Below are 27,203 nucleotides of genomic sequence, written 5' to 3' on the forward strand. Positions count from 1 at the left end.
TACGTTTATAAAGCTCCGGGGATAGAGCTAGGCTAAAGAGGGGATAGTATTACGGATACGTTCCGCTAGCGTAGCCTAGTATATAATCCGAACTAAGTATTAGGGGCTAAAGCCTAACTAAGCGCCTAACTACTTAGGCTAATTAGACTACTTAGTATTTAGACTACTTAGACTACTTAGATAAAGAACGAATCTTTTTTATATATAGGAATAATATTATTATTTATATAATAGCGTTTAACTTACTATTTAATCTTACTATTTAGTTTATAATTATATCTAAACCTCTATTTTAAGATTATCTTAGTAGTCTACCGACTCTCTCCTTTTAACGAGCTCTAACTAAAGACTTAAGCTTAGTACCCGTACTAAGTAAGATTCTAGGATTAACGAACCGATCCTAATATATTACTTTTTTAATAAAGCTAAAAAGTAGTTATATATACTAATTCTGAAGAGCTTATATATACTCTATTTAATCTATAATACTAAAATCTCTTTTATTATAAATAATTTATAATTATAAGTAGTAGTAATAGTCTAGCTACTTTTACTACTACTAGTTATTTTTATTATTTTTCTTTTAATCTATTTATTACTTATTATCTATAGCTAAATAGCTATTTATTAATTAATCTAATAACTTAATATCTATATTTTTCGAATTATCTAACTATTCTTACTTTTACTTTTATAGCTATACTTTTACTTTTTCTCTATTTTTAGTAGTTTTTAATTTTTTTATAAGCTTTTTCTACTTTCTAGTAGTTTTATATTTAATAGTAGTAGTAGTAGCTTTATTATCTCTAACTTTTAAAAACTTTTATATAGTATAATAACTTCTAAAAAGCCTAAATATAAGTATAGGTTAAAACTAGCTTACTATTAAGTTACTACTAACTATAAATAATACTATAAGTTAAAATAAAAAATATAAATAGGATATAATATATTTAATTCTAATATTCTATATAAAAATATATATAAAGCTAGGAATACGCTTTACGGCTTCTACTATAAAATTAGTATACTTTTATTTACTATAGTAATAGTAGGTATAAGTCTAGTAAAGTTATTATAGGCGATATATTATACTCGAAAATAAAGCTAGCGTTAATATATATAAAGTTACTTTAATACTTACGTATATTAGAGCTCGATAGGATATTTTATTATTAATACTACTATCTTTTATAGAGTTATCGAGTATATCCTAGCTACTATCTACTAGTCTCTCTATTTACCGAGAAATAGTAATTCGAGGACAGCTAGACTATATACCTAGTAGTAAGGTATATATAGAGTATTCTATTTTAGAGGTTAATATACTTCTTCCTCGAGTACTATACTCCTCGTAGGTAATATATTTTCCGTCGTAGAGATTATAGAGCAAGCGGCATAGTTTTTACCGGGATAGTCTAGTACTGTTTATAGTTCCCGCCTAACACGGAGGTATAGTAGATACCGTGGTTTTCCGGTAGATTTACAACGTAGCAGACAATATAGTGCACAGCGGCCAGTCGTGAAGCCTTGCTGTCCGTTTGGGTCGTCTCTTTGCGTCTTCTTGGCATGAAGGCCAAAGTATTGCCGTCTGGGACAGGGCTCCGGCATCGTGAACACTCTTAGATGCCGCGAGCTGCTTGATCGAACCGGTGGCGGCGGGACAGCCATTCATGACAACTCCATACATGTCGGCTTGTCCAATGCCCTCGGATCTGAATGTTACATGTCTTCCTGCTGACCAGCTCGCAAGAAACTTGTCAGCACTCTCATTTTTCAGCAGCTGCCTTTTGCCAGAGCCATCAGCAGTTGCAATGAAAAGTTCGGAGTAGTCAATACAATCCCCAGATGCACATTGTTGTTGCTCGTTTTCGAAGCCAGCGCTGGCGTTCTGCACAAGAATGAAGACCGGATCTCGGGACCAGCGAACACCTGTGAGGATGTAGTTGAACGAGGCGACATTCCGCCTGGGCAAGGCTTGCCGGGAAGATTGCTTGCGATGGTCTCGGTCGCTGTATCTCGACCCAAGTGTTGTTGCAGACCTCATCTCTGCCGCAACGGTGGCCATACCCACGGCCATGATACTCTCGTCATTCGGAGGGTGAAGGATGCTGACAGAGACTAACTGACTAGCCTCACGTTATCCAATTGGCACCCTTGGGACATGGCTCCATCTTGTCCGCCCACTTCTCGATCCGATTCACCATCCATCCGCTCTCCATGCCTCGTGAATATTCCCCGAGGTTTGGTTTTGAGGAGGACAGACAGCGGAAGTCTGTACTCAAAGCATACTGCAGGCAAGCTGCATCGGCTTCACATATATCTGCACATACCTCCAGCGAAGGCACGGGTCCTCGATCTTCGTCTGCATGGTTGTACCAATCCAATCTTGCCTTGCTGATGCGTGGAAGCACGTACCCATCGAATACGTCTTTGTGCCGCAAAGTCTTCGGGGGCATCTATTGATATGCTTAGTATGCCGTAACTGGGCGGAGAACATACGCCTACCTTCGCAGGCCGACTCATCCAGTCCTGCTCGAATCGCCAAAGCTCTTCAACCACGGTCGGCCCAAGATGATGGTAACTCACACTCGGCATACACCACAGCCGATACCCTTCTCCAGGCCCATCCTTTCGCGAAAACTCCATCTTGCCCGCATCGTCGCCCTGCCAGATTGGCCATGCTTCAGTAAGGTTCGTTCCAGAATCTTTGAAAGCCTTGCCCAACACACAATCGCCTGCCCAGTGATCATTGGTGAACTTCTCCCAAGCGGTCTGCTCAGCCTGATACATATCCACGACGTTCTTCATGGCAGGATGGGAAACTGCAAAGCCTGTCCCTCCATGTGCAAACTGAACGTCTGCTATCCATATCTGCCCGCCGATGTAGTACGGCTTCTCCGCGTTTAAAGCATGCAGATAGTTCAGCAGTGTCTGCCACATGACATATGTGTCCGTCTCCACGAAGATGTACCACTTCTTGTCCGGATACTCATGCAAAGTTCTGTTGACCATGGGCAAGAACTTCCACTTGTCCAGCTTCCAGCCCGGATTCGATGGCTTGCCCATGGCATCTTTTTGAGGCCTGCTGATGGGCCCACTCAACTCATGCGGCTTCAGAGCAGCCCTGCCACCCTTTTGCAAACGGCGCCAAAGCTCGAAGTCGGGATGTGTGTGTCTGATGGACGAGTTGACAAACTCAAGGGCGTCGTAGATGTGCTCGGACTTGTATGTCTCTTCATAGTCCGAGAAGATGAGATAGTGTGGGTAGCATCGCAGTGTGGTGTTCAGATGGACCGGCAATTTGTCTCGCAGCTCGGTGGAGCCAGTCTTGAGGATTACAACGACGTCGTCGGCTCCAGGAAGGCTCCGGCAAGGAAGCTCGCCGGTGGGAGTGGATTGTGCGTTGCTGCCTCCCCTCGCATCCTGTGGTTGCTGATGGCCAGCGGTATGCCGATTCGTATTGTAGGACAAGTAGAAAAAGGAGATCAAGACAACCGACGCAAGGAGACAGACAGTTCTCTGAGGCACTCGACGGCGCAGCTTCGGTGTCGGCCTGCCAGAAGGTGTCCGCTCCAGCGATGCGAATCGTGCCTTGTCGTTGTACATCATGCTGGTCATGTCTAAACGAAAAAAGGGAAGAAGAAAGGGATTCTGTTCAGAGAGTGTATGGGATATGCAAAAAAAGAACACCGATGGTCTCACGCAGATCTTACCAGGACCGTTTGAATTATTAGATTCTTCATGGCGCCGCCATGCCCCCTCCAGGAGATGCAGCGGCTCAGCTGAAATGAACGCCACGGCGAGTCGTGCGTGCGGCCTGGCACGGGAGAGTGCTGCATCGACAGGACTCGCTGGCGAAGTCTCCGAAGCAAGCGCTCTCAGTTTTGAGAGGCGTCCATGGAAGTGGCTTGAATTTCTTCAGACACGAGGTTCTCCATGGGGTAGAAGGATCGTCGACAACGGTTCCAACGCTCTGGAGCCGCTATGATGTGATTCGCCGGAGAACAGATGATGGATCCACTAGCGTGAATGTTGCTCCTGACAAGTGTCGACAGGCGACTTGTCATGTTTGCAGAACTCGGTATAGGTACCAGACAGTACTGCGAAGGCAACATTCTCGTTTGCGAAAGTAGCCCGCTTTTCGACTTGGTCCCCAGTTATTGACAGTCAAAAGCCGGATGATTGTGTCAGCTCGAGACGTGGGATGCCAGATCCTCAGCCGGCCCATTGTCGACAAGCTGGGACTTTGTTGCGAAGGAGGAGAAAACGACTTTCAGTTTGGCCCTCATCTCGAAGTGCGGCTGCTCGCACCAAGTTGAGGTATCTGGATCATCTGGAAATGGACCAGAGCTTGAAATGATGCCGCGATGATGGTCAGTGATACGGGAGAGGAGAAGTTGGGTCGACAGAGATTCAAGAACCTCGGCCATGACCCCTGTCTACCGATGCCAAGCGCACCGCCACGTAATATCACCTTCACTTTTGACGAGCCGGGAGAGGGAGTATGGGAGCGGCTCGATTTCGCACCTAACCGTCCAACAATCCTCCCTCAAGCTCATCAGGGGCCACTGGTGATGAGAAGGATAGCACGATTGCAGTGTTAAAAAGACAAAGCATCAGTCACTAACCACGCACACTCGCTCCAGCAACCCATCTACCTCTGATGCCCATGGGCGACCAATACACCCCGGGTCAGCCCCGAACTCGACCACTGGAAGTGCTTTCTCTCGGACTCCCGCGAACAGGAACCCGCTCGATGGCAGCAGCGCTGGAAATACTGGGCTATCAACACTGTGCTCATGGCTTCGACTTGATGGACAACCCTGCCTATGCCGTTCGCTGGGAGCAAGCCGTCGACGCCAAATACTACGGTCGTGGGGAAGCATTCACTCGCAAAGACTGGGACGAATTGCTAGGCCACTGCAGTGCAACGACAGACTTTCCCTGTGCCGCCTTCTGGAGAGAGCTGTGCGCTGCATATCCCGAGGCCAAGGTCGTCCTGGTACAAAGAGACGAGGACAAGTGGTACACATCGTTTGTGGAAGGAGTGATTGACTCGCAGCTCAGCTCATCTGGGAAGTTCGTTCGAGACTACGTCGAACCGCTGCTGGGGTCCATCCTGGGCCGTCTGAGTCTCAAGATTACACAGAGCTGGCTGGAAGCGGCGACAGCGGACGGCATGCGAGCGAATGCGAAGAGTGCATACCGCCGCCACTACAAAGACGTCAAGGCAGTCGTCGCCAAGGACAGACTACTGGAGTATCATCTGGGCAGTGGATGGCAGCCTCTGTGCAATTTCCTGTGCAAGGATGTTCCTGATTCTGCCTTTCCCTGGGTGAATGAAGCCGATGCGTTGAAAGAGAAGATTGAGGCGTTCAAGGCAGCCAAGACAGCGGAGCTTCAGAGCGTCTTCGCGAAGAGAGTGCTGCCTGTTGTCGCCGGACTTGTCGTTGCATTGGCAGCATGGCGGTGGTCGTGATCAGCAATGTCAAGAGACTTTCTCAAGCCTACATTAGCTCATTCACGTGGTGCTTGTGCACCGCTTGAAGGAAGGGTTCTACATCACAATCCTTCGTCCTCCATCAACGCACGATGACGATGCCCGGAGTCCCGAGCTCCGTTACGAATCCGCCGATAAGCTTGGGCTTCCTCCGACACAGCGCAGCACCTTCAACAACACCACGCCCAACTAACGCCCCCTGCTATGGCACCAAGACAGCAATACGGGCCCTGTCCCAAATGCTCGGAGACTTTTGCACACAGTACGTCGCACCCTCCCGCCCATGTGGAATCACGGCTTATTCCCTGCACAGAGTCCTCGCTGGCTCGCCATGTCAGACGCTGCCAACAAGATGTGCCCTCAAGATCCAGACGAACGGCATGCCAGCTTTGCTGTGATGCCAAGGTACGATGTGATGGTCGTCACCCTCGTTGCGGCAGATGCAAGGACCGAAATCTGATGTGCAGCTACGTTCCATCGGCCAATACTCAAGACCACACCGAGCACAAGGACATCTCATCGACAACCATCACCCTGCCTACTGGAGAAACTTCCTACGACGGTCTTATCTCGGCAGAGAGGCTACAGATCTTGGCCGGTAACTCAGAAATAACCACGACTCCTCCCGATTCGCATTTCTCCAAACCCATCATCAAACTCCACATCGGTGTGGTCAAGTCATGGGCGAGACTGATGGCCACCTACGGCTTCGACTATCTTCCCCCCATCGTCCATCCAGTGCAGTCCGTACCTGAGGCTCTGGCGAACTGCTATACACTGGTCAAGATGTGGGCCATCCACGCGGAAGGCAGCACACATCTCGTGCAAAGGACATTCCTGAGTGAGGTCCGGAGTATTCTCCGCGACCACGCCTCTCTCAACGAATCCGAACTACTTGCATCTTCGCAATCTCTGTTGCTCTTGCTCACCATCCTGTTCTTCGACTTCGGCGAGATGTCAATACTGACGAAGTCTGCCAGTGCGCAGCTCCTAATCGAAGTGTGGGAGGCCAAACGCCATCTCGCAGCGACAGGTCTGTTCCTTGATGAGGAAACTCAACACCGTATGCCCGGTTGGGAGAGCTGGGCCACAGTCTCCGCGAAACGACGGACTATCATGGCGCTGCATCGACTCGAGTACAGCTGGTCACTTCTGAACGGCTACCCGATCGTCATGTGCTGGGAATTGAATCCTCTGCCAGCACCGGCAGCGCGATACTTGTGGCAAGCCAGGGACGAGGAGGCGTGGGTTCGACTCTACAGTCAGTGGCTGCAGTTGTGGAAGGACGGCACTTACAAGATGCATGAGCTGCTACAGTTCCATGCAGGGGGTGAGATGGACGACCGAAGTGAGCTGTGGTATGCAGAAGCAGACGAGTTTGGCTTAATGCTGGTGGCAGAAGGTAGTGTGAAAACTGGTGATCTTAACATCATATCCGCTAACTACCGATCTTCAGCCCGCTCAATCGCTCCTCAGATACAGCATGATAAACATAGACTATAACGACGATGCTCGGGCTATTACCCAACGATCAATGCGAAGAGCAGGCCGTCATACCCGCCTGATTGAACCTGACAACTGCAATGATGAAAGTCAAGCAGGAGCCCGGAACTCCGAGCTCTGCGGATATATGCAACTGGTCTTTGAAAGCGAAACAGTTTTACAAATGCATTCATGGCGGCAGAGGTATAAAGTCACACGCCGATGGCAGACTTTTGCGTCTGTACTCACTTTCGTCTCACTACAACATGCAGATCAACGATTCAGCCCTCCCTCTTGGTTCGGTCGTTGTGGTCATTGGAGCAAATGGCCACATCGCCGCCGAGACTTGCGAGAAGCTGCTTCAGGCAGGCTTCCGTGTCCGTGGAACTGTTCGAGATGTTCACCGGCAGGCTTGGATGGGCAAGCTCTTCGATCCTCAATGGCCTGGGATGTTCGAGCTGGTCAAGGTAGAGGACTTTGGGAGGGATGGGGCCTTCGATACAGCTTTCGAGGGTCAGTGTCTCCGTGTTTGAGACACTCCGAACTCTGCTCATCATGTCTTTCTAGGAGCTGCTGGGGTCATTTACGCCTCGCCACCCGTCCAGTTCAGTGCCGAGCCAGCAAAGTCTATCGCTCCAATCATCCAGACCATCACCAACACTCTCTCTGCCGCGTCCTCGCAATCCTCGATCAAGCGTTTCGTTCTCGTGTCCTCCTCGATGGCCGTTCAAAACGTCATTCACGACCAGCCTCGACGTCTCACTCGGCAAATGTTCAACGACGCTGCTATTATCAGATCTCTCTGTCAGGCCGATGCGGACCCGCTCAGCGTCTACAGTGCAGGACGCACTCTGGCAGAACTGTCTTTCTGGACCTGGGTCGAAGAGCACAACCCCAAATTCATCGCCAACGTTGTCGTCCCGGATGCAAATTTTGGCCGACTGTTGAATCCAGACACCGACACTGGCCTCGCAACAAGTATCATGGGAATGCTGAAGAGAGCCGCGGCCGGGGAGCTGCATGCAGTCAATCCAATAAGTGAGTCCATCATAACATATTGGAGACCTGCTTGATAATGTGCTAACTCAACCTCAAGGCCACGTTGTTGATGTCCAGGACACCGCCCGCCTTTTGGTGGCAGCGGTGGCTCTGCCCGACGTGCAAGGCGAGCGCGTCTTTGCATACCACCGAATAGAGAATTGGGCATCCCTGCGTGCTAAGATCCGTGCTCACCGGTCAGACGTCGTCGTAGGCGAGGATCGAGCCAACGAAGGCATCGACCTGGCAGATGCCAGTGCCGCAATCGCACGCTCCGACGAGCTGCTCAGAAGACTTGGGCGACCCGGATTTACGAGCGTCGATCAAATGCTGGGAGACTTTGTGGCTTCATGTTACTGAGGAACGCGTCTTTCCTCTTCTCGTCCCTCGCTTCTCCTGCTGTTTGCAGCTTTCATGGCTTCCGCGGCTATCAGCGACACTTTCTACATACATCTACCGCATGCGTGGGGTGCTTCTCGTGGTCATTTCCAACGCCGGCAATTTCTCACCGCGTGACCGAATCAAGCAAGCTGCATCCATCCCCCTTCCTCTACGAGCGACAGACATCTCGCCGTGTCTGACGGACGCCTTGTCCATCTCAAAGGTAAGCGCTAATATTGACTCGTTTGGAGATTAGCAAGCAGAGCTGAATCTATCCGTTGGCAACGACGAGGTAGGCGACCGAGACGGTCCCTGCGATTCCCGTCGTCAGCAAGCCCGTCGACATGTCATTAAGCGATGTATGCCTAATCGAGACATCGGTCTATTTTGCTGACATTACGCACTTACGGCCGTGCCTTTATATTAGGCGAGAGCCAGCTCTCCTGCAGTACCGTCACATCCGATTCTTGCGCCTGCCCTGGTTGTTACAATGGCCACGAAAGCCGACTTCGATCGTATCGGCAACTATGCGCTCATGTACAATAAAGACCAGAATATTGATCGACGACGATGCTCCCGCACTGTACCCATGCAGGTCCTCGCCCTGGGCTACTCTCGCACGGGTACCATGTCTATGCGGTCCGCCTTGAACACCTTGGGATACCCCAACACATACCACTTCAGCAGCTTCTACGAAAACGTCCGCGACTGCGATGTGTGGCAAGAACTTTTCGCGGCCAAGTTCGAAGGCAAGGGAACTGTCACCAAGCGGCAGTTCGATGGGCTATTGGGATACTGCGGTGCTGTTACCGACATGCCGTGCCATCTCTTCGCCGCTGAGCTGATCGCCTTCTACCCCGATGCCAAGGTCGTCCTCGTCGAGCGGGAGTTGGAGTCTTGGTACAGATCCTGGTCGGGCTTCGTTGAAAACGCTCTGAGTCCTACACTGCCCTTGCTCGCAATGCTTGACCCGTACTGGCTGGGTCGAATCGTCGGTGTTGGGGCGGCAGGAGTCGACAAGCAGGTTGGGAGTGCCAGGACAGTTACTGCTGCCAAAGCGAGATCTCGTGAAGAGTACCGCAAACACTACGCCTTCGTCCGCTCGATCGTCCCGAAAGATCGTCTGCTAGAATACCAACTTCGCGAGGGGTGGGAACCACTGTGTGCGTTCCTCGAGAAACCAATCCCCAGCGTTGCCTTTCCACACGTCAACGACTCTGCCCACAATGCGCAGTCTTTCAAAGAGATCGCTATCAAGGGAATTGGAAACATCTTGAGAAATGGCATGTTGATCGTCGCCATCGTGGGCGTCCCTGCGGGGGCCTTTTTCATCTGGCGACAGATGTCCCGCCACAGGCACCCCCTGGATTGAAACCCAGTCTACACACAGCCTCGCATCACGGCTCTCCGCATGTCGTCCCACAGTCGCCCGTGCCAGTCCCACAGCCATTCCCCCAAGATCCCCATGAAGTATCTACACCACTGCGGAGGATGGCTGTATCAATGAATGCTTTGATATAGACGGTACCAGAAAGGGTGTTTGAGGTAGATTGTGTCTTCTATTGCTCAGTCCTGCCCCCTTCCACAACTGGAGGCCATGGCTTCAAACGAAAAGCCAGCAATACAAAACCTCGAGTTCACCGAAGACAGCGTCGATGGCTCCCACGAGAAGTCACGGCTCACGGCTCGTCTGGTTTGCTTCGCCTTGAACCCTATTTCGTAGCTTTCATGGCCGGAAAATGCATCTCAGCAATAGGACTTGGCGCTTTAATAGCGGTCGGCATCACCCATGGCGTTGAATGCATCCCGGCGGACAACCGACCCGTCTTGCTCAGCCTGTACGGTATCGCCAATGCGTTGGGGGTTTTCATCGGTGCTTGCATCCTTGTTGGCTCGTCTATGTTGGAGCCTGTCACCAATGATTGGCAGTGGAAAGTTCTCGTGTTGATCCAAATTCCTGCTGGAGTGGTGCTGGCAGGTCTGGTCTGGCGCTTTCCAGAGTCCCCTCGATGGCTCTTGATCCAGCATCACGTAGACGAAGCACACAGGTCGTTTGCATTCTATTTCAACGGAGTCCCTGACAGCTCCAGGATTGAGACCTTGGTACAGATTGTTCAAGGCCATCTCCGGCACGAAGAGGTCAGCCGCCACTCTACGTCTTGGACCGATATTTACAGAGGACGCAACCTACGCCGCACGCTACTCTCTGGTTTCATCCTGACCATGTTGGCCCTGTGTGGCGTGCAGTTCGTTCTCACCTATGGCACGGTCTTCCTGATGCAAGCTGGTATTAGCAACGTTTATGTCACGAACGTTGCCATCTCGGCATGTACTTTGGCTGGCAGCCTGCTGTCGCCAGTGTCCCTCGAGTATGCTGGCTGTCGGGGATCTGTGTTGTGGAGCTCCGCCGCAACGGCATTCTGCATGCTGACCTTTGCTGCGGTCAGCTCAGGTTCGGGCGCAGACAGTGAAGTGGCCAGGAATGTCCTCGTGACATTCATTTGCTTGTGGGCATTCTGCTTCGGAGCAGGACTCGGCGGTGCCGCGTGGCTTACTTCGTCTGAAATGCACTCCTTGCGGCCCAGGACGTACGGACAAGCCAGCTCAGCAGCTGTGTATCAAATCTGGTCTTTTGCGGCGACATTCTGGACGCCTTACATGCTGCGGCTGGAGTACGGAAACATGGGGACCAACGTGGGATATTTCTACTTCGGGTTGACTTTGGTCATGTTTGTCCTCGCTTTTCTTTTTGTGCCAGAGACCGCCAAGTTGAGCTTGGAGCAGATCGATGATTACTTCAATTCGGGAAGACCTGCGTGGAGAACATCTTTGAGACGCAACAGAGACGCAGGTGCTTGATACTCCGTGTCTTGTTGATGGCCTGGTGGATATTTGAGAGCGCCTTATAGATGGTGGAAGGAGAACCGAATATTTTGAAAGAGCATCTAGTCGAGGAACATCTTGTGGTCGCTGGGTTGCAGCCCATACGTAGCAATCTCATGGGTAAGATCAATTGGCGGGTATTCACTATACCCTCGCTCCAAACCTCAAACTCATACTATACGTCCTGAGCCTCGTCTCACAACTCAAACTGTTTTAGCAGCCCTTAGTACAGACAGCGTCGCGCGGTGAATCGTCAAGGCTGAAGCTTGAGGGACGTCGGAAGTGTGGGGAGCGCTGGAAGGATTGTGGAGAAGAGGAGGTGCGTTATGCCGTCGGGTTATCCAGCTGCCGAGTACATTGTGGGACCTTGAATAGTTTCGGGAAAGGCGATTTTAGTGATCAGCTCCCTCCGCGTATCTGCTACTTATTTCAGGTCAGTGTACGCGGAGAGCGTTGATCAATAGGGCTGGGAGTGCGGCTCTGGACTTACTTAAGCGTTTTAGTGTGCCAGCAGAAGAAACCTCAAGTTTTCGAGAACAGAAAAAATGCGATCCACGGCAACTATCACTACGAGCAATGGCATTACTTGGTACTACGAACAGGAAGGCTCCGGTCCAGATATCGTCTTGATACCTGATGGACTCGGGGAGTGCGGGATGTTCAGCAAGCCCATGACAGAGATTGCCGCTGGAGGGTTCAGAGTAACCACGTTCGACATGCCCGGTATGTCCAGATCTTCTGATGCTCCGGTCGAAACCTACACCGAAGTCACGGCACAGAAGCTGGCTTCGTACGTCGTCAACCTTCTCGACCATTTACAGATCACCACGGCAACCTTTTGGGGCTGCAGCTCGGCCGGGTCGACAGTGCTAGTGCTCTGCAAAGACTACCCCGACCGAGTTCGCAGCGCCTTGGTCCACGAAGCACCAACTACGCTGATGGACTTCTTACTCGAGCTAGACAATCATGACGACGAAGCTATCTCTCAAAAGCTCGATGTCATCAATCGGTCAATGCAGAATTTCCAGGAAGCTTGGGAAGGACTGGGCCCCGAAGTGCACGCACGGCTGTGGAAGAACTATCCTGTCTGGGCACGGGGATATCCACGAACGATTCCACTGTCGACGCCAATCAACGATCTCGAGACAGTGGCACAGAGACCGTTGTTTTGGACTGTCGGAGGTGAGACGCCAATGGCCCTGTTCTTCGAGAACGTTATGGGTGCGACCAAAGCTGGAATTGAAATCAAATTGCTTCCAGGCGGGCACTTGGTATATGTGAGCCATCCACACGAATTCGCAAAGCACGTAGTTGAGCAGGCTAGTAAATACCGTCACGAGAGGTAGAGGATCTCCTTTTTCGGCTGCTGGTATTAAGGAGAACTTTGACATCTGTCATGCCTATGCTTCAATCTCTAATGTCCGTTGACTCCATTCGCTGATGATTGACCGTTGATGAGCCCAGACTCATTGTACTTGTACTTCTCCTCGAGCTCCTAAAATATTGGTCAGCACAAAGTCCAAGACGCAGCCTCCCGTACATACCCAGTATTTTTAAATCCAACTCCCTCGCAAACTTCTTTGCAGCTGAGCACCATCGGAGGTGGGCCAACTGTCATTCTCTTCTTCAGTCCTTCCAGAGTCTCTCGGATCGACTTCAGCTTTGCCGCCACGAGAGTCCATGGATATGCCACGGCACAGAAGCCCAGCTCCGCGAGGTCTTTGGCAGACAGGTTTTCAGTCAGGCCGCCCTCAATTATGTTCGCGAATGTGGGGATGTCCAATTCCTTGACACATCTTCTCATCGATTCTCGGTCTGGGAGCGCCTCGACGAACACGGCGTCCACGCCAATGCGTTTGAACTCCTTGGCACGGGTCAAGGCTTCGTCCCAGCCGTGGATCAGGGCATCAGTCCGCGCAAGGACAAAGATGTCCTTTCCACTGTTTCGAGCGTCGCAAGCAGCCTGGATGCGAGCAAAGGCTTCACCGCGAGACACAACTGCCTTGCCTTTGGTATGCCCACAGCCTTCTCGAGATAGTTAGCTCATGAACATACTCCTGCAGATAGCGCCCAGTGATCATACGTTTTGGCCATGTTTGATCCTCGATCATGACACCAGCGGCTCCAGCATGTGCGAAATTCTCCACTGTCCGCTTCACATTCATTGGACTGCCGTAGCCAGTATCGCCGTCGGCCATGACCGGTACACTGACCTGCCTCACGGCCTCCTGGATCTTGTCGCATACTTCTTGCATAGCAATGTAGCCTGTGTCGGGAAGCCCATAAGAGCTAGCAACAGGATAGCCCGCAAGAAACACCATAGGGAAACCAGCCTCTTCGACGAGCCGAGATGACAGCCCGTCGTAGCTGCAGCAGTGCGCGAGAATCTTCTCCGGACTCCTGTGAGCTTCTAACATCATGGTGCGGAGGCGAGATGCTTGAAGCGAAGGTATCTTGCCGCGAACATTCTGAAGTGTGATCTGGACATCCTGCGTTTGACCCGGCTTACTCGTCACCTCGTAAGGCTGGGCCTCGAATTGGAAAGGATAGGGTGCCATAGTTGATTTCGAGAGGATGGAGTAGCTGAAGAGCTCGACGTCTTTCGACTTCTGTAAAATATTTATTGCATACCCGTCTACGTATCAAATTGCGATCGGGCCTGTCATTGACGAGACTCTCCGCTTCCGGCCGATGAAGTCGCGGATATCTCAGGAGAACGACGGGCCGAAATAGCAGCACCACGACTCCACCACAGATGTCCTTCACTCTCCGAAACGCGGGGCCCCGTGGAGAGGAGAGGAGGTACATCCTGGGCAGCTGCATTACATATTCCACTAACTCCTACATATGCGAGTCGATGTACAAGCGTTGTGCACGGCAAGTCTGATCGCGACATTGTTCGTTCAAGTGCTGCAAGATGTCGCCATCCCCGAAACGAGACTCCCAGGTAAAGGAGACCGTCGACATGGTCGAGAAGGCTGAGCAAGAGTCGACCGCAATCACGCAACCCGTGATCGACAACGAGCGGACAGCGCAGATACGCAGGCAAGTGAGCAGTGTGTTCATAAAGTCACATCCGTCTCGGAGCACTAACGATACCAGTTCGATCGTCGAGTCCTGCCTCTCGTCTGCTGTCTTTACGTTCTCTCATACTTGGACAGAGGTGAGGAGGACCCAATCAAGAGAGAGCTGTTTCAATACTCATTCACCGACAGGTAACATTGGCAATGCCAAGACAGCCGGGGCACAGCAAGACTTGGGTCTCAGCAGTGCTCAGTGGTCTTGGGTGCTCAACGCCTTCTACATTTGTTATGTTCTCTTCGAGTGGACGACTTTGTTCTGGAAGCTTTTGCCTGCCCACATCTACGTTGCTGTACTGTGCATATGGTAAGACTGTTCTACAGCCTAGTGGATGCTTGTTGCTGATCACTGGTAGTTGGGGTGCTGCGGCGATGTGTTCGGGTGCGGTAAGTAAAGACATTGACAATGTTTCGTCTGATGGGTGCTGACATATGCAGGTCCGCAACATGGCCGAGCTCATAGTCTGTCGAGCATTGCTGGGCATCTTCGAGGCCGGGTTTGGTGCCGGCGCTCCTTACTATCTCTCCCTGTTTTACAACCGTCAAGAGCTCGGTTTCCGCGTATCGGTCTTGCTGGGAATGTCGCCCTTGGCAAATTGTTTTGCCTCCGCTCTGGCGTTTGGCATCACTCACATCCGGCACTCCATTGAATCGTGGAGGTGGCTGTTCATCATCGGTAAGAGAATCCCGTTGTCGAGTCGAAGGGGAAAACAAGATGCTGATACGCTGCCAGAGGGTGCACCGACTGTACTGTTTTCTGTGATTGTCTACTTCTTCCTTGCGGACGCCCCAGACAAAGCCAAATTCTTGAACCAAGACGATCAAACACTCGCGCTCGAGAGGCTGGAGACCTTCGACAACACCAAGAAGTCTAAGGTCTCCTGGAGACAGGTCATTGCAGGTCTTGGAGACTACCAAAACTATGTTCATACTATCATTCACTTCTGTTGCAACTATTCGTTTGCCGTGAGCCTGACGCTCCCCCTCACAGACGCAACTGCTAACTCCAATTCAGGGTCTCTCCAACTTCTTGCCAACCATCGTCGAGAACATGGGCTACTCGTCGATCAACGCACAGGGTCTCACAGCGCCTCCGTACTTGGTGAGCTTCCTCTGCTGCATCGCAGGTGCTGTTCTCTCAGACCGTTTCGGCAAGCGAGGCTGGATCGTGGCTTTCTGCTCTGCGGTCGGTGGTGTCGGTTACCTGATACTTGCGATTGTTGAAGATGACAGCAAAACGGGCGTCCGCTATGCTGGTGTCTGGCTTGCGACTTGCGGCATCTTCCCAGCACTCGCCATCAACATCACTTGGCTGCTCAACAACCAGCAAGGCCACTCCAAGCGCGGTGCTGGTCTGGCGCTGCTGGCCATGTTTGGGCAGTGCAGCTCCTTCGCGAGCAGTACGCTCTTCCCAAAGTCTGACGTGTGAGTGCGCTGTTGTCTCATCGTTGATTCATGCTGACAACTGATCAGTCCCTATTTCGTGCGTGGTTGCGCGGTTGGTTGCGGCCTGACCTTCACCATCACGATACTGAGCCTTTGCCACCACTTCGCACTGGAACTGCAGAACAAGAAGCGGGAAAGACTTCATGGTCCCGTCGATGCCACACTGAGGCTGGACGTCACGGAAGATGGGGATCGCAACCCGAACTTTCGATATTTGACCTAATACAAACCATCCACAGCGACTCGTTTTGGCTGGGGAAACAACGAGCTCTTCCTAACGATAAATAACCAGTTCTTCTTAAATTGTGTATCTCCAATCTCTTCACACCGTTGTCCCGAAACTGAACAGGCGGGAAAAACCAATGATGACCATTTGAAAGTCTTGGAGCTGTCTCAGAATGATCCAAGAGCCCCGTCTGCGGCCCATATTGCGCCAGACGTGTAGCTGTTGACACTTTCCGCAAGCGATACATACACTGGCGCCAATTCGACTGGCTGCGAGGCACGTCGAAAACGCTCAGCTCCTGAAAGCCTGTACATGTCTTCCGTAGTAAAGCCTTGGATGGAATCGAAATTAGACCAAGTTATTCCGGGAGCAACGGCATTGACCTAAAGCCAGTATTTATCAGAGTCCGTGTGCTTCGTAATGATTACTAACGTAAACGTACTCGGATTCCTTTGGGTGCAAGTTGTCTAGACAGACTCTTCACGAAAGATGCCAATGCCGCTTTTGTTGCACCGTAATCAACAAGGAAAGGCGGTGCTCTCCATCCAGCATCAGAGCTAGTAAAGAGAATCCTCGAGCCTGGAGGAAGTATATGAACAGCGGTTCGAGTGAGGAAAAATGCAGCATAGACATTCGTCCGGAAGGTCCTGTCGAACTGACCAGTAGAGAGATTGCCTATGAATTCGTGGTTCTGAATGTATCCTGCGTTGTTCACGAGAATGTCCAGCCCTCCAAGCGATTCCGCGGCTTCGGAGACGAGATGAGCACAGAAAGTCTCGTTCAGAAGATCGCCTGGAATAGGGAAAAACGTCGCCCCTCAGCTTCGACTAGGTCGCGTACAGCTTTGGCGTCTGACTCTTCTTCGGGGAGAAAGTTGATTGCAATATCGGCTCCCTCCCGCGCGTAGGCAATGGCAACCGCTCGACCTGTTGACGAGTCGTTAGAGAATGAAACTACCAAGCCGTAGCGCAGCAGGCTGCCTACCGATACCTGAATCGCCTCCAGTAATCAGGGCAGGCCGCCCTTGCAGGCGTCCGTGTCCTTGGTACGAATGCTCACCACAATCGATGGGCGGCTGGAACTGACTCTGTAGGCCGGGGAATTCCAGCACGGGAAGGGTGTAGTTGTTGGAATATCGCGTCAAGGGGTTGATTAGACTTGATGTTGTGCTTTGAGCCCCTGTGTGGAGCACAGCGAGTGCGAAAGCGCCGCAGAGCACGAACTGCATTTTTTCAGCTAAGCGAACGGAGTGCAACCGTTGCAAGTAAAAGAGCAGGCGAGGCCGCAAGTATTGATTTTCCACTTCACGAGGGCTGGAGCTGAACATGTATGTCTTATCACAGCCATCCCGTCGCCAGTCGTCTGATCATCGGCAATGGACAGTCCTGTACTAATCGTCATTGAGGCGGTGAACTTACGTGGCCCATGCCATCTTCGTCGAGCTGGTCTGCGTTTGTCCGTTGACGCTACATGTATCCAAGATGACAATGGAAGCGTGACGTCCTGAATGAAACGTAGACCTCTTAAGTCCGGGTCGGGTTCGTCATCGCCTACTATCATGGCCATCCATGCCCACAGCTCGACATCAGGGACAGGTCTAAGAAACATTACCGCATCACAAAGTCGCTCCCCCGAATTGGACTGTTGACCCTGACTCACGCGCACATACCAGTAGCAATAGTAAGAAGTCACATCTATGGCGTTTTCTGCGATCCGAGAGACAGTTGGGCCTGGTCTACATCAAGGCCGAGATACTTGGATCAGAATGTTGTTCTACTGCGCGTTCATGGAATCGCAATAATGCAGTCGGGGTCTATGCCACACCAATCTCCCGGATGTACCCCTGATTGCTGCCCGGAGACAAGAGCACAAGAAGCCCTAGGGCTCGTTTTAGTAAAGGCACACGCCAAGTCGAGAATGTGCCTTACGCTGAGCCCAGCCCCTAATTACTCCTCGGAGACATGAGCACGAGAAGCCCTAGGGCAGGTTTGAGAGAAACCTCAAGCCAAATCAACAATGTTTCCGCACACTGAGCCCGAACGGTCGTAAATTCTTCTTTGCTTCTCAATCGTTTTTCTCTTTGTACTTTCAGGACATAGGCCAGCGACCATCCACCACCTTGAGGACGACCATGCCACAACAAGATCCGCAGGTGACGCTTTTTGTCGATTTCTACATCCACCCAAACCTCATCGAAGCCTGGAAGGAAGGTCATCGCCCAGTGTGGAATGCATGTGCTCAGGAGCCCAGATGCATACTTTTCGACGTCTTCGAAGATCCAAATGAAGCAGGACATTTTAGACTTATAGAGGTGTGGGCTGCAACAAAAGCCTGGTTCTTGGAGGAGCAACTCCCCAAACCTTATTATGCCACCCTTTGGTCCAAGACTGAGCATACGTACCGCAAGCCACGTGTGCTCTCGTTTATGGAACGGCTGGGTGAAGGTTGCAGTTACAAGAGCTCCTATCTGGACGGCGGAAGATGTACGGATGGTGCTTGAGAATGCTACGGCTCGAATGCTGGCACATGGAAGCTGGATTCTTGGAAATGGGGCAAGCAGAGGGCAGAGTCTCCTGCAGAGAAGGTCCGGGTCCGGTTATCAATCTGCTCGACGTACTCTATGGATCTGGAGCCTGGGACTTGGACCAAGGCAGGCAGGGAAGCACCACGAATTAGCACCAAGCCTGGATCAAATACAAGCGTGATACATGTGTTTGGGCGGTGGGAGACGGTACGTAGACAGCGGAGGGAACATGATTATAGCCGACATCGAACAAGTCTCGAATGGTTGCTCCACCGAATTGCGTCTCGAATCTGTCGCTTCCAAGCAGTACCAAGCTGAATACTCTAGTACCTTTTCTGGATGTTCAGCTTCTTCATGTCTTCTGGTGTTAGCACCTTGATCCGAGAACTTCGTGCCGTTTCATCGTTGAGAATCAGCTCGTACACAGTCGCAAAGTCGGAGGCTTTGACCACGCCGTGGGTAATAGCATCCTCGTCGTGTTCGACTCGAAAGCCCAAGAAGACCTCGTTAAAACGCACATTCGTTTCCTCATTCTCTCGCATTCCAGCGATGCACATCGGGAACAACGCTCCTTGAGTCATGGCCGGCAGTGGGAAGATTGCCAGCTCCCCTTGCATCCCAGTGCAGATGGTCCATGTGCTCTGCGGGTGGTTCTGGTCTCTGAGGAAGCCAATGGTATCGCGATAGGCGACTGGAAACTGCGTCAGGTATTGTTCTGGGGAAGCCGAAAGATGAGGTGCTTACAGAAGTTGGCCTCGAACGAGATGTTCATGTTACGTCGCAGACGTTCAGTGTCGATTTCCTCGAGGGGCACTGAAACATATTCGCCGCCAACTATGCCGAACATTAGACGCCCGAAGTACCACTGAAGTCTCCAGCGTTACGAACCGCTTGACCACACATGCTGGAAGGCTGGGAGTTTGCCTGCGCGAACTTGGTCGACCACATTCCTGACGCCATTGTCCGAGGTCACATCGGCCTGTACACAGATGATACCCTCGGAGGTACCAACATGTTTGATGAGTCTCTTGCTCGACTCGTCGTTCCGGACAATAGCCAAGACATTGCGTTTCGACCGAAGCGCTGCAGTTACTGCAGAAACGCCGATATTTCCAGTGGCTCCAACAACCAATACGGTCTCCATTGAAGCTTTGGAAAACAATATGAGCCGATTGAAGATAGATGTAGAACAATTCGTGGATAGCCTGGTTTCTTTGACGACGGGTGGAGCGCTTTTGTATCTGCTTCAACGTAGGCCTGGGTCGCCGCTTGATGAGCCTGACCTAGGTGGGCTGGTATTGTACGGGTTGGATCCACGCCTGGCAGGAGCAACGCACTCTCGCGGTCCCGTTTTCGGGCGTAGAAGGATCCGAGCTGACAAACCGGACAATCAACGTTATCGGCCCGTACCGAGCCCTCGGTGAGTGAATGCTTCCTCCCAAATCTCATCACCTCATTGGCTCAATGTCGTTCGCTGAAGCAGCCGTCATGCCACAACTTGCTTGCTTGACGTGGGATTCAACTCATAGCTAGTAATGATTATGAGATGCTCAGATCGGAACTGGGATGACATCTGGTCCCCAAAACTTTGCGAATATCATAGACCGGTACCGGTTTAGATCGTCCTTCAAAGTAGCCTGTCTTTCTTCCTTCCCGAGCACTTCGCACGGTACCACACGTCCAGACAGTCAAAAATCTCTTATCAGAGTGCTTGGAAATTCCACAGGAAATCCAGATTATCGCCTGCAGAGCTCAGAGGTGTCTGTCCATCATCGCCCACTGGAAAGAGCGGTGCCATGGTCGGGTCGAAAGGCAGGGCAAACCAATCGCTGAAGGAAGACGGAGAAAAGTCGTTCATAGTCACATTGTCAACGGGAGCCGACGCAGAAGGACCTGGTTGACAGCTTGTGCTAGACTCCTGATCCATTCCTTCCGGAGCCAAAGGCGTCGACATCCGGCTGGAAATGAGCTTTCCCGTCAGTGATACCGAGAAAGCCCGTCTCAATCTCCAGATATGCGTCTTGAGGAGCGAGGCGTAAGTATGCGCAAGGTGGATATCATCAGGAACGCTGGTCCCCAAAGCAGTGACAGTGCTGTCCAAAATGCCTAATGCTGAGCGAAGCTGACTGTTCCGCACACCAAGCGCAAGGGCTTTCAAAAGGAAGATGGAAGCTGTGGTCGCGTGAATAAATATTCTGACGGGGGCAAAGCGAAGCACGCCTGTTTCCGAAAGCTGGACCACTCGCTTAAGGAGAGCGCATGAGGATGCAATGACCTGCTGGGCATGCTCATGATCAACGACACCGCTTGTGCCTGACGTGGCGAAAGAGCCTTCGGCCGAAACCTGTTCGCATTCGGCCTGCATGCCGAGGGAGCTGAAGTAGATCTGGGTGTAGTGCTGTTCTATGAAGAGGTGGTCTTTCATTTGCTTGGCAATGTCTTGTGTCGGAGTATCAGTCCAAGCCACGCCAGAGCTTATAGGATACAGACTCACTCGTGCTGCCAAGGTATCGCTCTCCCCACTGCACAAGTAGCGGCTGAAAGTGCTGCAAAATCGAAGTGTACCGTCCAGACCGAAGCAGCCTCCTTGTTGCTGACTTGGAAGCAAACGCAATGTCCGAGAAAGACTTGAACAATTTCACAAGCTCGGTCCACGCTTGGAGAAAGGCGTCGTGTGACGGCATAGAAGATGGCATGGATGGAGACTCGGATTTGAAAGGCACCTGTTGTTGGGCGAGCATTGACGTCGTGCCCTGTCTTGCGGCGAGCTGGTTGATCGAGACGTAAAGTAGACCCCTGAGCCGTGCTGACTGTGATATCTTCGGCGGAAGTGGTTCTGGGCCATCTTCTTCTTCGAACCCATCCAACTCGTGCGCAAGAGACAGTGCACATCCAAGGAGCATCCAAGACATTCGGTCCGATCTCCTCGCAGGTTCGATTACGTCGACGAGGCTTTTGGCCTGTGTGTAAGCTGAAGGTCGAGGTGCGCTCGGGGTGAGGAGTAAGTCAGAGTCCCAGCCATCAGTCTCAGGAGGAAAGTGAAGCGCCCGGGGGTTCCACTCCGACATGACAATGAGCCCTTCGATAGATCCCAGGGTTCGAGTCTTCGCCGACGAGCCTTTCTCCTGACCAAATACCAAGCGCATGACCAGGTGTTGGCAATGGTGCCAGAAGCGGTCATGGATGAAATAACTTCGAGAAACGCCAGCGGCCCCCGGCAGAATGTGATAACGAGACGAAATCATGAGTATCGCACAGCAAAGCAGAGGCTCTTTTGTGACGAGTTCGAAATGCCCATCTACGCCAGCATAGGCTCCCAGATCCACGGGGCTGAGAGCCGCCATGTTGCGGAAAAAGCTGCAGTTGTCAGCAAACAGCTTGCTTCTTGATGGAAGGTCAAGAGCACGTACAGGTCGAGGTAGGTGACTGCCTCTGCGGGCACCAGCCATCCCATCTTCACAAACCTACTGGCGCTCCAGGTTTGATGGGCTGTGTCGGAGATCATGGATAGCGCAACGGGTTTGTGGTGTATCGGCGGACACTGACCAGGCAGTTTGTGGGCTTGCTCGTTGGACTCGTCTTCCAGCTCATCAGTTGGGGGTCCAATCTCACCAGAGGAATCGGCAGCTTGGAAGAGAATACCAAGAGCATCTTTTCCACTTGTGACTACGGTTTGTACCACCGAACCCACAAGATCAGTCTGGCGAGGGGCGTGGCCGCTTTCACTCGACTCCCGGACCGAGGGCTTTTCAAGTCGGGGCTTCTTCGCAGGCGCAGTGGACGACATCTCCGCAGCATCGAGTCTGCGAGTCGTTGCCAGGTTTGATGTTGCCTTTGGCCAGGCTCTCTCCTCTGGGATGATGCATTCTCTGAGCTCATGGCGGCATCTTTGGCAAGGTGGTCCGTTCTGCCCTCCCAAGTCGCAGCGTGATTTACGCTTGCGGCAATGCAGACAGGCCTTGTAAGCCCTTCTTTGTTGCGACGCCTCGTCGACGTGGTCTATTTCTTGTGGCATTGTCGTTGTAAGGGTGAGGGTCCGGCCAGCAGAAGGCGGAGAAACATGGAGAAGAGCGGAGGACCTCGGGTACGGTACTTCAATACATTGCAGCATCCATCGCCACCCCTCGAGCTTCGTGAAAAGCGGAGCGCATCGATGCCACTCAATTGCTCGTGAAAGACCATGCCTCCTGCTGCCCGAGCCTTATGCTCATGTCTCGGAAAAGCATTCTGGCACGGCATGAAGCAGCGTCAAGCAGTCATTGCATTCCGCCAAAGCTCCTTTGGCTTGATGCACATGCAAGTAGCCTGATAGGCAGAGACAGCCGATAATGGCTGCTGCACCATGTCGTTGATGTTGGTGAGCGGAAAGGACATGGCAAGGAGACTCGACCGAAGAAGCTGCTGTTGTCTCCCGAAACTCAGCTCACGTAATGGTCGATGCACCATGCCTCGGTTGATCTAGCTTTGTTTACATCCAGGCCTGAATCTTGAGCCCGGATTCACATTTTGATTGCCGTTACTGTACTGGCCCTTTTCTTCTTCTTAACCGCAACTCACTGTTGACACATCGTTCTCACTGCCGCCAGTCTAAAACCAGTCATGACCTTGCCACACTTCACGCAGGAAATGACAATAATATCGGCTGCACTCCGCCCAGCACTATCGCCAAAACATTCACATCAGAACTGCAATGCTCTACCATGAGGGATTTTGGGGTGCCACTCCCTTTTTGCATACGAGGCTAGAGCCTTGTTCTGTTTTCCCATGTCTTGCAGCAGTACAGTTGACAGTGTGCCGCGGTGGGCGCCTCAAATAATCGGCACGACGCACCAGCAGCAGCCGCTTCTCAGCTGTCGACGAACAACGTGCACGAAGCGTGCTGTTGGACGGCGTTTCATGCACTGGAGTAGCACAAATCTAGAGTAAGTGACAACCGTCTTGTGGTGTTAGCAGCGGAAGACATATCATATCTGTCATCGACTCCGAGATGATCAAATCTCTGCCTGCCGATGCAGCACGAAAAGTCGTCCTTATAGTTGCGTCATTGTGACCAGGACCGTCGATCCAGCAGCTGTGTTTTGATGATGACAATGCACAGAGTACAAGAACCCAATCGACGTATCGGGCACTCACGGCAAGGCACGTTGCAGAATCTAGTACTTCAACAACAGCGGAGTGCGCAGGAACAGTGCATGATGACAGGGGCCTCCTCTCTGTGCCGTCTTCCTAAGCTTTCACTCCCGCACCATGCTTGAAAATAGACATAAGGATAAGCAAGGCTGAGGGTCATGGTGCTTATTTTCGATATAGCGCTGAACTACTGCGGCCAGCGCTTTAGTATTTCCACTAACAGCGACCAGTTCACAAATCACGCCCAACATCATGTCTTTTCTCGCATCACGGATCAAGCGCGCAGCCGAACGTTCGACCCTGGGCAACATGAATGTACCCAAACTGGACAAAGGCTTTCAGGAATTTCGACTGATCCCAGTAAGCGTTTCTTCAAGGTCATATTTAAATGCCCCACAATACAAAAAGCTCAGTCTCCCAATAGTATATTCGATTTTTTCCCAGGATCGATGTACCTCTCGACTTTCCAAGCAGCAGATGCAGGTCCGTTGCCACCGGCGGATCTTCATAACATCTTTGATCACCTGTTCGTATTAATATTCGGCTCGGGGGCAAGGCATGTTTCAGGAGCTGAACAACACGCTGCAAAGTCACGGCACTTCTGCTCAGTCCTCCGAAACCTACCATGACCAGTTGCCGGTTGCCGTTCACAACGTTGACGAGACATATGCCAAAGTCCATGATTGCATTGATCAATGGAATACGACTGGATCTGCGAGAAAGCGGAGCATTGGAGAGGTTCCAAGAGCAAAATCGCCTGCTCATGGAGAGACTGACATCCCTGGAGCGAGATGCATTGAACAATCGATTTCCATATGCGTTACAGGTTGGCCACTACGACGCCAGCAGGGACGCTACAAATGCGTCTTACAATGCGTTTTCTGGGCTGTCGACGCCGATCTATGTGGAGCGTGGAGAATACTCTTCGAATCTTGGCTTGGAAGACAATGGAGTGAGTTCTCACATACCACCCTGATACTTTCCTACCATGCTTTGGCCACGACTGACATCCAATAGTGGTTGCAGACCAATACCATGCGTAGTGCATCCCTCAACTGTATGTCTACTGAGAGACATGGTCAAGTTGATGGAGTTGTGGACCAAGAAGGAGCCCATCGCTATTTCACGGCATCTACGCCAGTGGAGGCCGAGCCACGTAGACGAACTGCTGGAACTGCAGCAAGCGCCGTGGGAATAAGCACCCGTCACCAAAAGTTCGCAATTACGGACCGGCCGGGCTCTCAAGAATCACGGTCCAGCCATTAGGCCAGACAGCATCGAGACAAGCTGATGGCAAAATTTTGCCAAACCTGGGCTGGAGGTGTCGACGCATCCCTCCATCAGCTAGAGACGCAGCTCAGCCAAGGCTGCGGCCAACAGCATCCTCGGAACGCCTCGCGAGAAGCCTTGCTTTATCATGTTCGATCAGCGGACCACCGATCGGCCACGGTGGACGCCCCTTTCATAAACCTCATCAGGATACTTGCTTCTGCCATCGAAATCAACAATTTTGGCGAACAGACATTCCGCGTCAAGAAGCGAATAGCTCTAGCACACTTCTACAATACATACATACTTGCCCAAGACGATCCGTGCACGTTTTTGTCGTGGTGCAAAGACGCTGGCGAGCCACCAAGCCTGATACCGCGGGGCACTCTGAAGTCCCTAGTCTTGATCAAGTCCGCGGGTCTTCTGCTTTATCCAACTACTGCGGACGCCAACGCATCTCCAGCATATTCATCGAACGAGTCGTTGAAAGCACGCCAAGGGAAGATCAAAGGCTGGAGGAAGAATGGGAAGCAGTGGGACAGACTCATCGCAAGATTTGACTACGGCATCTTGCTCCTAGTGCCTGGGTCGTTGACGGATGAGGAGTAAGTCTAGACTTTGAGTCCTAATTGAATTGCGAGTTGACGAATCTCTGCAGCTTACGGATTGCCCATGACGATGATATGTCTTACATCATGCAAGAGATGGGGAAGCATCTTCACGAAGATCAGGGAAACTTGAAGCTCGCGAACTTTCTTGTTCGCACACATCTCCTATCCCCAGACTTAGACCTTCCATTGGGTCCTTTCATGTCTACGCAGATGAATCCAAGGACGGATTCAACCAAATTAAAGCATTGAAATACACCCCAGCATTGCGTTTGGGTTAACACCACTGGCAAGTTTTTCTCTCTGTGCATCTTTCTCTGCAAGCTAGGTATTTGTGTTGCTCGAGCTTTGCCATGCAATGACTTTTACTGAACTGATTTGCGACGGTTCACTAATGGTGCCAGCTAGCGATGCCAACCCACCGTTCCCACATGCTTCAACTGTTTCCTCACAACCCTGGATTTAGGGTATTGTGGAATAAAGCGAAGATGAGAGTGGTGTGGGGTGATATGTTTACAACGGAAGCCAAAAGTATGCAATAAGGCGGTGGTGGCTTCAAGATGGCGGTCGGTAGAAGCCAACCAAAATGGCTGTTGGCTCAGCCTCATGCTGGCTTGGCGTTGAGCAAGAGAAAGGCTGCGGGGCCAAACATGGCGGTGTTTCATTCGTTCATCCCCTGTAGACGTCTGTGGGCAGCCAAGTACCGCAATCGGGTCTTATTGAACATCGTGAGATCTGATGAGTTTTTGTAGATAAGTGTTCAAGTCTTCTATTGATAGCGATTGTGATAGTTGAGTTTCTCAGATGTTGAAGTGACCGGACAGCATCAAGACATCAAATCATGCTCGCAACGACTGCGCTCTTCCGATTGGAGAATTGACAAAAGCCATATCCGCTCTAACACTGCCCATTGGCGTTGCAGAAGTGCCTGAATTCGCTCGTTAGTCGGTGTTCTCTCTGGCTTCCAGCCTCCTATACTTACCACGTTGCACGAACACGGCTTGCGACGTGGTTGTTCGTGAGAGCATTCCAAGCACCGTAAGATAGATCAATGTCGTCGCCGTTGCAGCCCTCACACAAGTCTCGGACAGTCGCGACAATCACCTTGCCTTTGCCGCCAACACTTTGGTCTTCGTAAGGACCAGCATTAGTGATCTGAATCTTGCGTTCGCAGAAGCCGTTGTTGCTCTGCCAGTTTCGTCCCAAGGCAACGACATAATCGTTGCCGTTGCTGACTTTGCCGCAAGATCCCGGGACGCCACCTTGGCTATACACGGTCGCCGTTCCCGAATGCCTGTACGAATCAGGACCCATGCCATCTTGCGACTGGACCATCGCAGTCGTGAAGGCTGGTGGAGCAGGAGACTTACGTCACACGCTTCTCAAGTTCAGTCGTTTCCACAGGCGAGGCATTTTCCAACTGGCCGATGGTGGCCATGATAGCCAAGGCAATGTTCGAGGAGAACTTCATGTTGTCGAAAAGCTGTTGTTTGTATGGGTTGCGAGAAGAGTGATGATGATTCGAATCTGGGGGGTGTACTCCTCACAGAGACATACTTATATGTTTTTCGCCATATATCAGGCTGGGTTGATTACCGAACAAGTACAACGGGGCTTTGTACAATCGTCTACA

The 27,203-nt window shown here is 51.5% G+C and overlaps 14 protein-coding genes across 14 annotated transcripts; 8 read left to right on the forward strand and 6 right to left on the reverse strand.

Moving 5' to 3' along the window:
• Positions 1 to 2,135: 2,135 nt before the first annotated feature.
• On the reverse strand, positions 2,136 to 3,621 carry M409DRAFT_70946 (glycosyltransferase family 31 protein; the record flags this gene model as incomplete). Its single annotated transcript, XM_033818973.1, has 3 exons — positions 2,136 to 2,459; positions 2,509 to 3,367; positions 3,503 to 3,621. The coding sequence occupies 3 exons, from the start codon at positions 3,619 to 3,621 to the stop codon at positions 2,136 to 2,138; spliced, it is 1,302 nt and encodes a 433-aa protein (XP_033660379.1).
• A 1,045-nt stretch (positions 3,622 to 4,666) lies between these two features.
• M409DRAFT_70947 (uncharacterized protein) lies at positions 4,667 to 5,901 on the forward strand (the record flags this gene model as incomplete). Its single annotated transcript, XM_033818974.1, has 2 exons — positions 4,667 to 5,276; positions 5,891 to 5,901. The coding sequence occupies 2 exons, from the start codon at positions 4,667 to 4,669 to the stop codon at positions 5,899 to 5,901; spliced, it is 621 nt and encodes a 206-aa protein (XP_033660380.1).
• Positions 5,902 to 5,962: 61 nt separating this feature from the next.
• On the forward strand, positions 5,963 to 7,006 carry M409DRAFT_29965 (uncharacterized protein; the record flags this gene model as incomplete). Its single annotated transcript, XM_033809698.1, has 1 exon — positions 5,963 to 7,006. The coding sequence occupies one exon, from the start codon at positions 5,963 to 5,965 to the stop codon at positions 7,004 to 7,006; it is 1,044 nt and encodes a 347-aa protein (XP_033660381.1).
• Positions 7,007 to 7,251: 245 nt separating this feature from the next.
• M409DRAFT_70948 (uncharacterized protein) lies at positions 7,252 to 8,383 on the forward strand (the record flags this gene model as incomplete). Its single annotated transcript, XM_033818975.1, has 3 exons — positions 7,252 to 7,498; positions 7,553 to 8,023; positions 8,082 to 8,383. The coding sequence occupies 3 exons, from the start codon at positions 7,252 to 7,254 to the stop codon at positions 8,381 to 8,383; spliced, it is 1,020 nt and encodes a 339-aa protein (XP_033660382.1).
• A 511-nt stretch (positions 8,384 to 8,894) lies between these two features.
• On the forward strand, positions 8,895 to 9,776 carry M409DRAFT_70949 (uncharacterized protein; the record flags this gene model as incomplete). Its single annotated transcript, XM_033818976.1, has 1 exon — positions 8,895 to 9,776. The coding sequence occupies one exon, from the start codon at positions 8,895 to 8,897 to the stop codon at positions 9,774 to 9,776; it is 882 nt and encodes a 293-aa protein (XP_033660383.1).
• Positions 9,777 to 10,132: 356 nt separating this feature from the next.
• Positions 10,133 to 11,263, forward strand: M409DRAFT_70950 (uncharacterized protein; the record flags this gene model as incomplete). Its single annotated transcript, XM_033818977.1, has 1 exon — positions 10,133 to 11,263. One exon carries the CDS (start codon positions 10,133 to 10,135, stop codon positions 11,261 to 11,263), a length of 1,131 nt encoding a protein of 376 aa, XP_033660384.1.
• A 569-nt stretch (positions 11,264 to 11,832) lies between these two features.
• On the forward strand, positions 11,833 to 12,633 carry M409DRAFT_37919 (uncharacterized protein; the record flags this gene model as incomplete). Its single annotated transcript, XM_033810828.1, has 1 exon — positions 11,833 to 12,633. One exon carries the CDS (start codon positions 11,833 to 11,835, stop codon positions 12,631 to 12,633), a length of 801 nt encoding a protein of 266 aa, XP_033660385.1.
• A 68-nt stretch (positions 12,634 to 12,701) lies between these two features.
• M409DRAFT_37922 (uncharacterized protein) lies at positions 12,702 to 13,845 on the reverse strand (the record flags this gene model as incomplete). Its single annotated transcript, XM_033810829.1, has 3 exons — positions 12,702 to 12,782; positions 12,828 to 13,312; positions 13,371 to 13,845. The coding sequence occupies 3 exons, from the start codon at positions 13,843 to 13,845 to the stop codon at positions 12,702 to 12,704; spliced, it is 1,041 nt and encodes a 346-aa protein (XP_033660386.1).
• A 359-nt stretch (positions 13,846 to 14,204) lies between these two features.
• On the forward strand, positions 14,205 to 16,036 carry M409DRAFT_70953 (uncharacterized protein; the record flags this gene model as incomplete). Its single annotated transcript, XM_033818978.1, has 8 exons — positions 14,205 to 14,336; positions 14,390 to 14,450; positions 14,503 to 14,674; positions 14,724 to 14,754; positions 14,806 to 15,043; positions 15,101 to 15,333; positions 15,383 to 15,792; positions 15,841 to 16,036. 8 exons carry the CDS (start codon positions 14,205 to 14,207, stop codon positions 16,034 to 16,036), a joined length of 1,473 nt encoding a protein of 490 aa, XP_033660387.1.
• Positions 16,037 to 16,206: 170 nt separating this feature from the next.
• M409DRAFT_70954 (uncharacterized protein) lies at positions 16,207 to 17,267 on the reverse strand (the record flags this gene model as incomplete). The annotated part of the gene is made up of 4 exons (XM_033818979.1): positions 16,207 to 16,422; positions 16,482 to 16,814; positions 16,880 to 16,965; positions 17,024 to 17,267. 4 exons carry the CDS (start codon positions 17,265 to 17,267, stop codon positions 16,207 to 16,209), a joined length of 879 nt encoding a protein of 292 aa, XP_033660388.1.
• Positions 17,268 to 18,886: 1,619 nt separating this feature from the next.
• On the reverse strand, positions 18,887 to 19,707 carry M409DRAFT_29973 (uncharacterized protein; the record flags this gene model as incomplete). Its single annotated transcript, XM_033809699.1, has 3 exons — positions 18,887 to 19,254; positions 19,308 to 19,397; positions 19,452 to 19,707. 3 exons carry the CDS (start codon positions 19,705 to 19,707, stop codon positions 18,887 to 18,889), a joined length of 714 nt encoding a protein of 237 aa, XP_033660389.1.
• A 558-nt stretch (positions 19,708 to 20,265) lies between these two features.
• Positions 20,266 to 22,578, reverse strand: M409DRAFT_70956 (uncharacterized protein; the record flags this gene model as incomplete). Its single annotated transcript, XM_033818980.1, has 3 exons — positions 20,266 to 21,002; positions 21,058 to 21,920; positions 21,974 to 22,578. The coding sequence occupies 3 exons, from the start codon at positions 22,576 to 22,578 to the stop codon at positions 20,266 to 20,268; spliced, it is 2,205 nt and encodes a 734-aa protein (XP_033660390.1).
• A 1,740-nt stretch (positions 22,579 to 24,318) lies between these two features.
• Positions 24,319 to 25,822, forward strand: M409DRAFT_29975 (uncharacterized protein; the record flags this gene model as incomplete). Its single annotated transcript, XM_033809700.1, has 4 exons — positions 24,319 to 24,645; positions 24,711 to 24,750; positions 25,123 to 25,567; positions 25,621 to 25,822. The coding sequence occupies 4 exons, from the start codon at positions 24,319 to 24,321 to the stop codon at positions 25,820 to 25,822; spliced, it is 1,014 nt and encodes a 337-aa protein (XP_033660391.1).
• Positions 25,823 to 26,467: 645 nt separating this feature from the next.
• On the reverse strand, positions 26,468 to 27,041 carry M409DRAFT_29976 (uncharacterized protein; the record flags this gene model as incomplete). Its single annotated transcript, XM_033809701.1, has 3 exons — positions 26,468 to 26,498; positions 26,553 to 26,864; positions 26,941 to 27,041. 3 exons carry the CDS (start codon positions 27,039 to 27,041, stop codon positions 26,468 to 26,470), a joined length of 444 nt encoding a protein of 147 aa, XP_033660392.1.
• Between the last annotated feature and the right edge of the window lie 162 nt (positions 27,042 to 27,203).

This window comes from Zasmidium cellare (assembly GCF_010093935.1).
Source record: "Zasmidium cellare ATCC 36951 unplaced genomic scaffold M409scaffold_58, whole genome shotgun sequence".
NCBI classification, from domain to species: Eukaryota; Fungi; Ascomycota; class Dothideomycetes; order Mycosphaerellales; family Mycosphaerellaceae; genus Zasmidium; species Zasmidium cellare.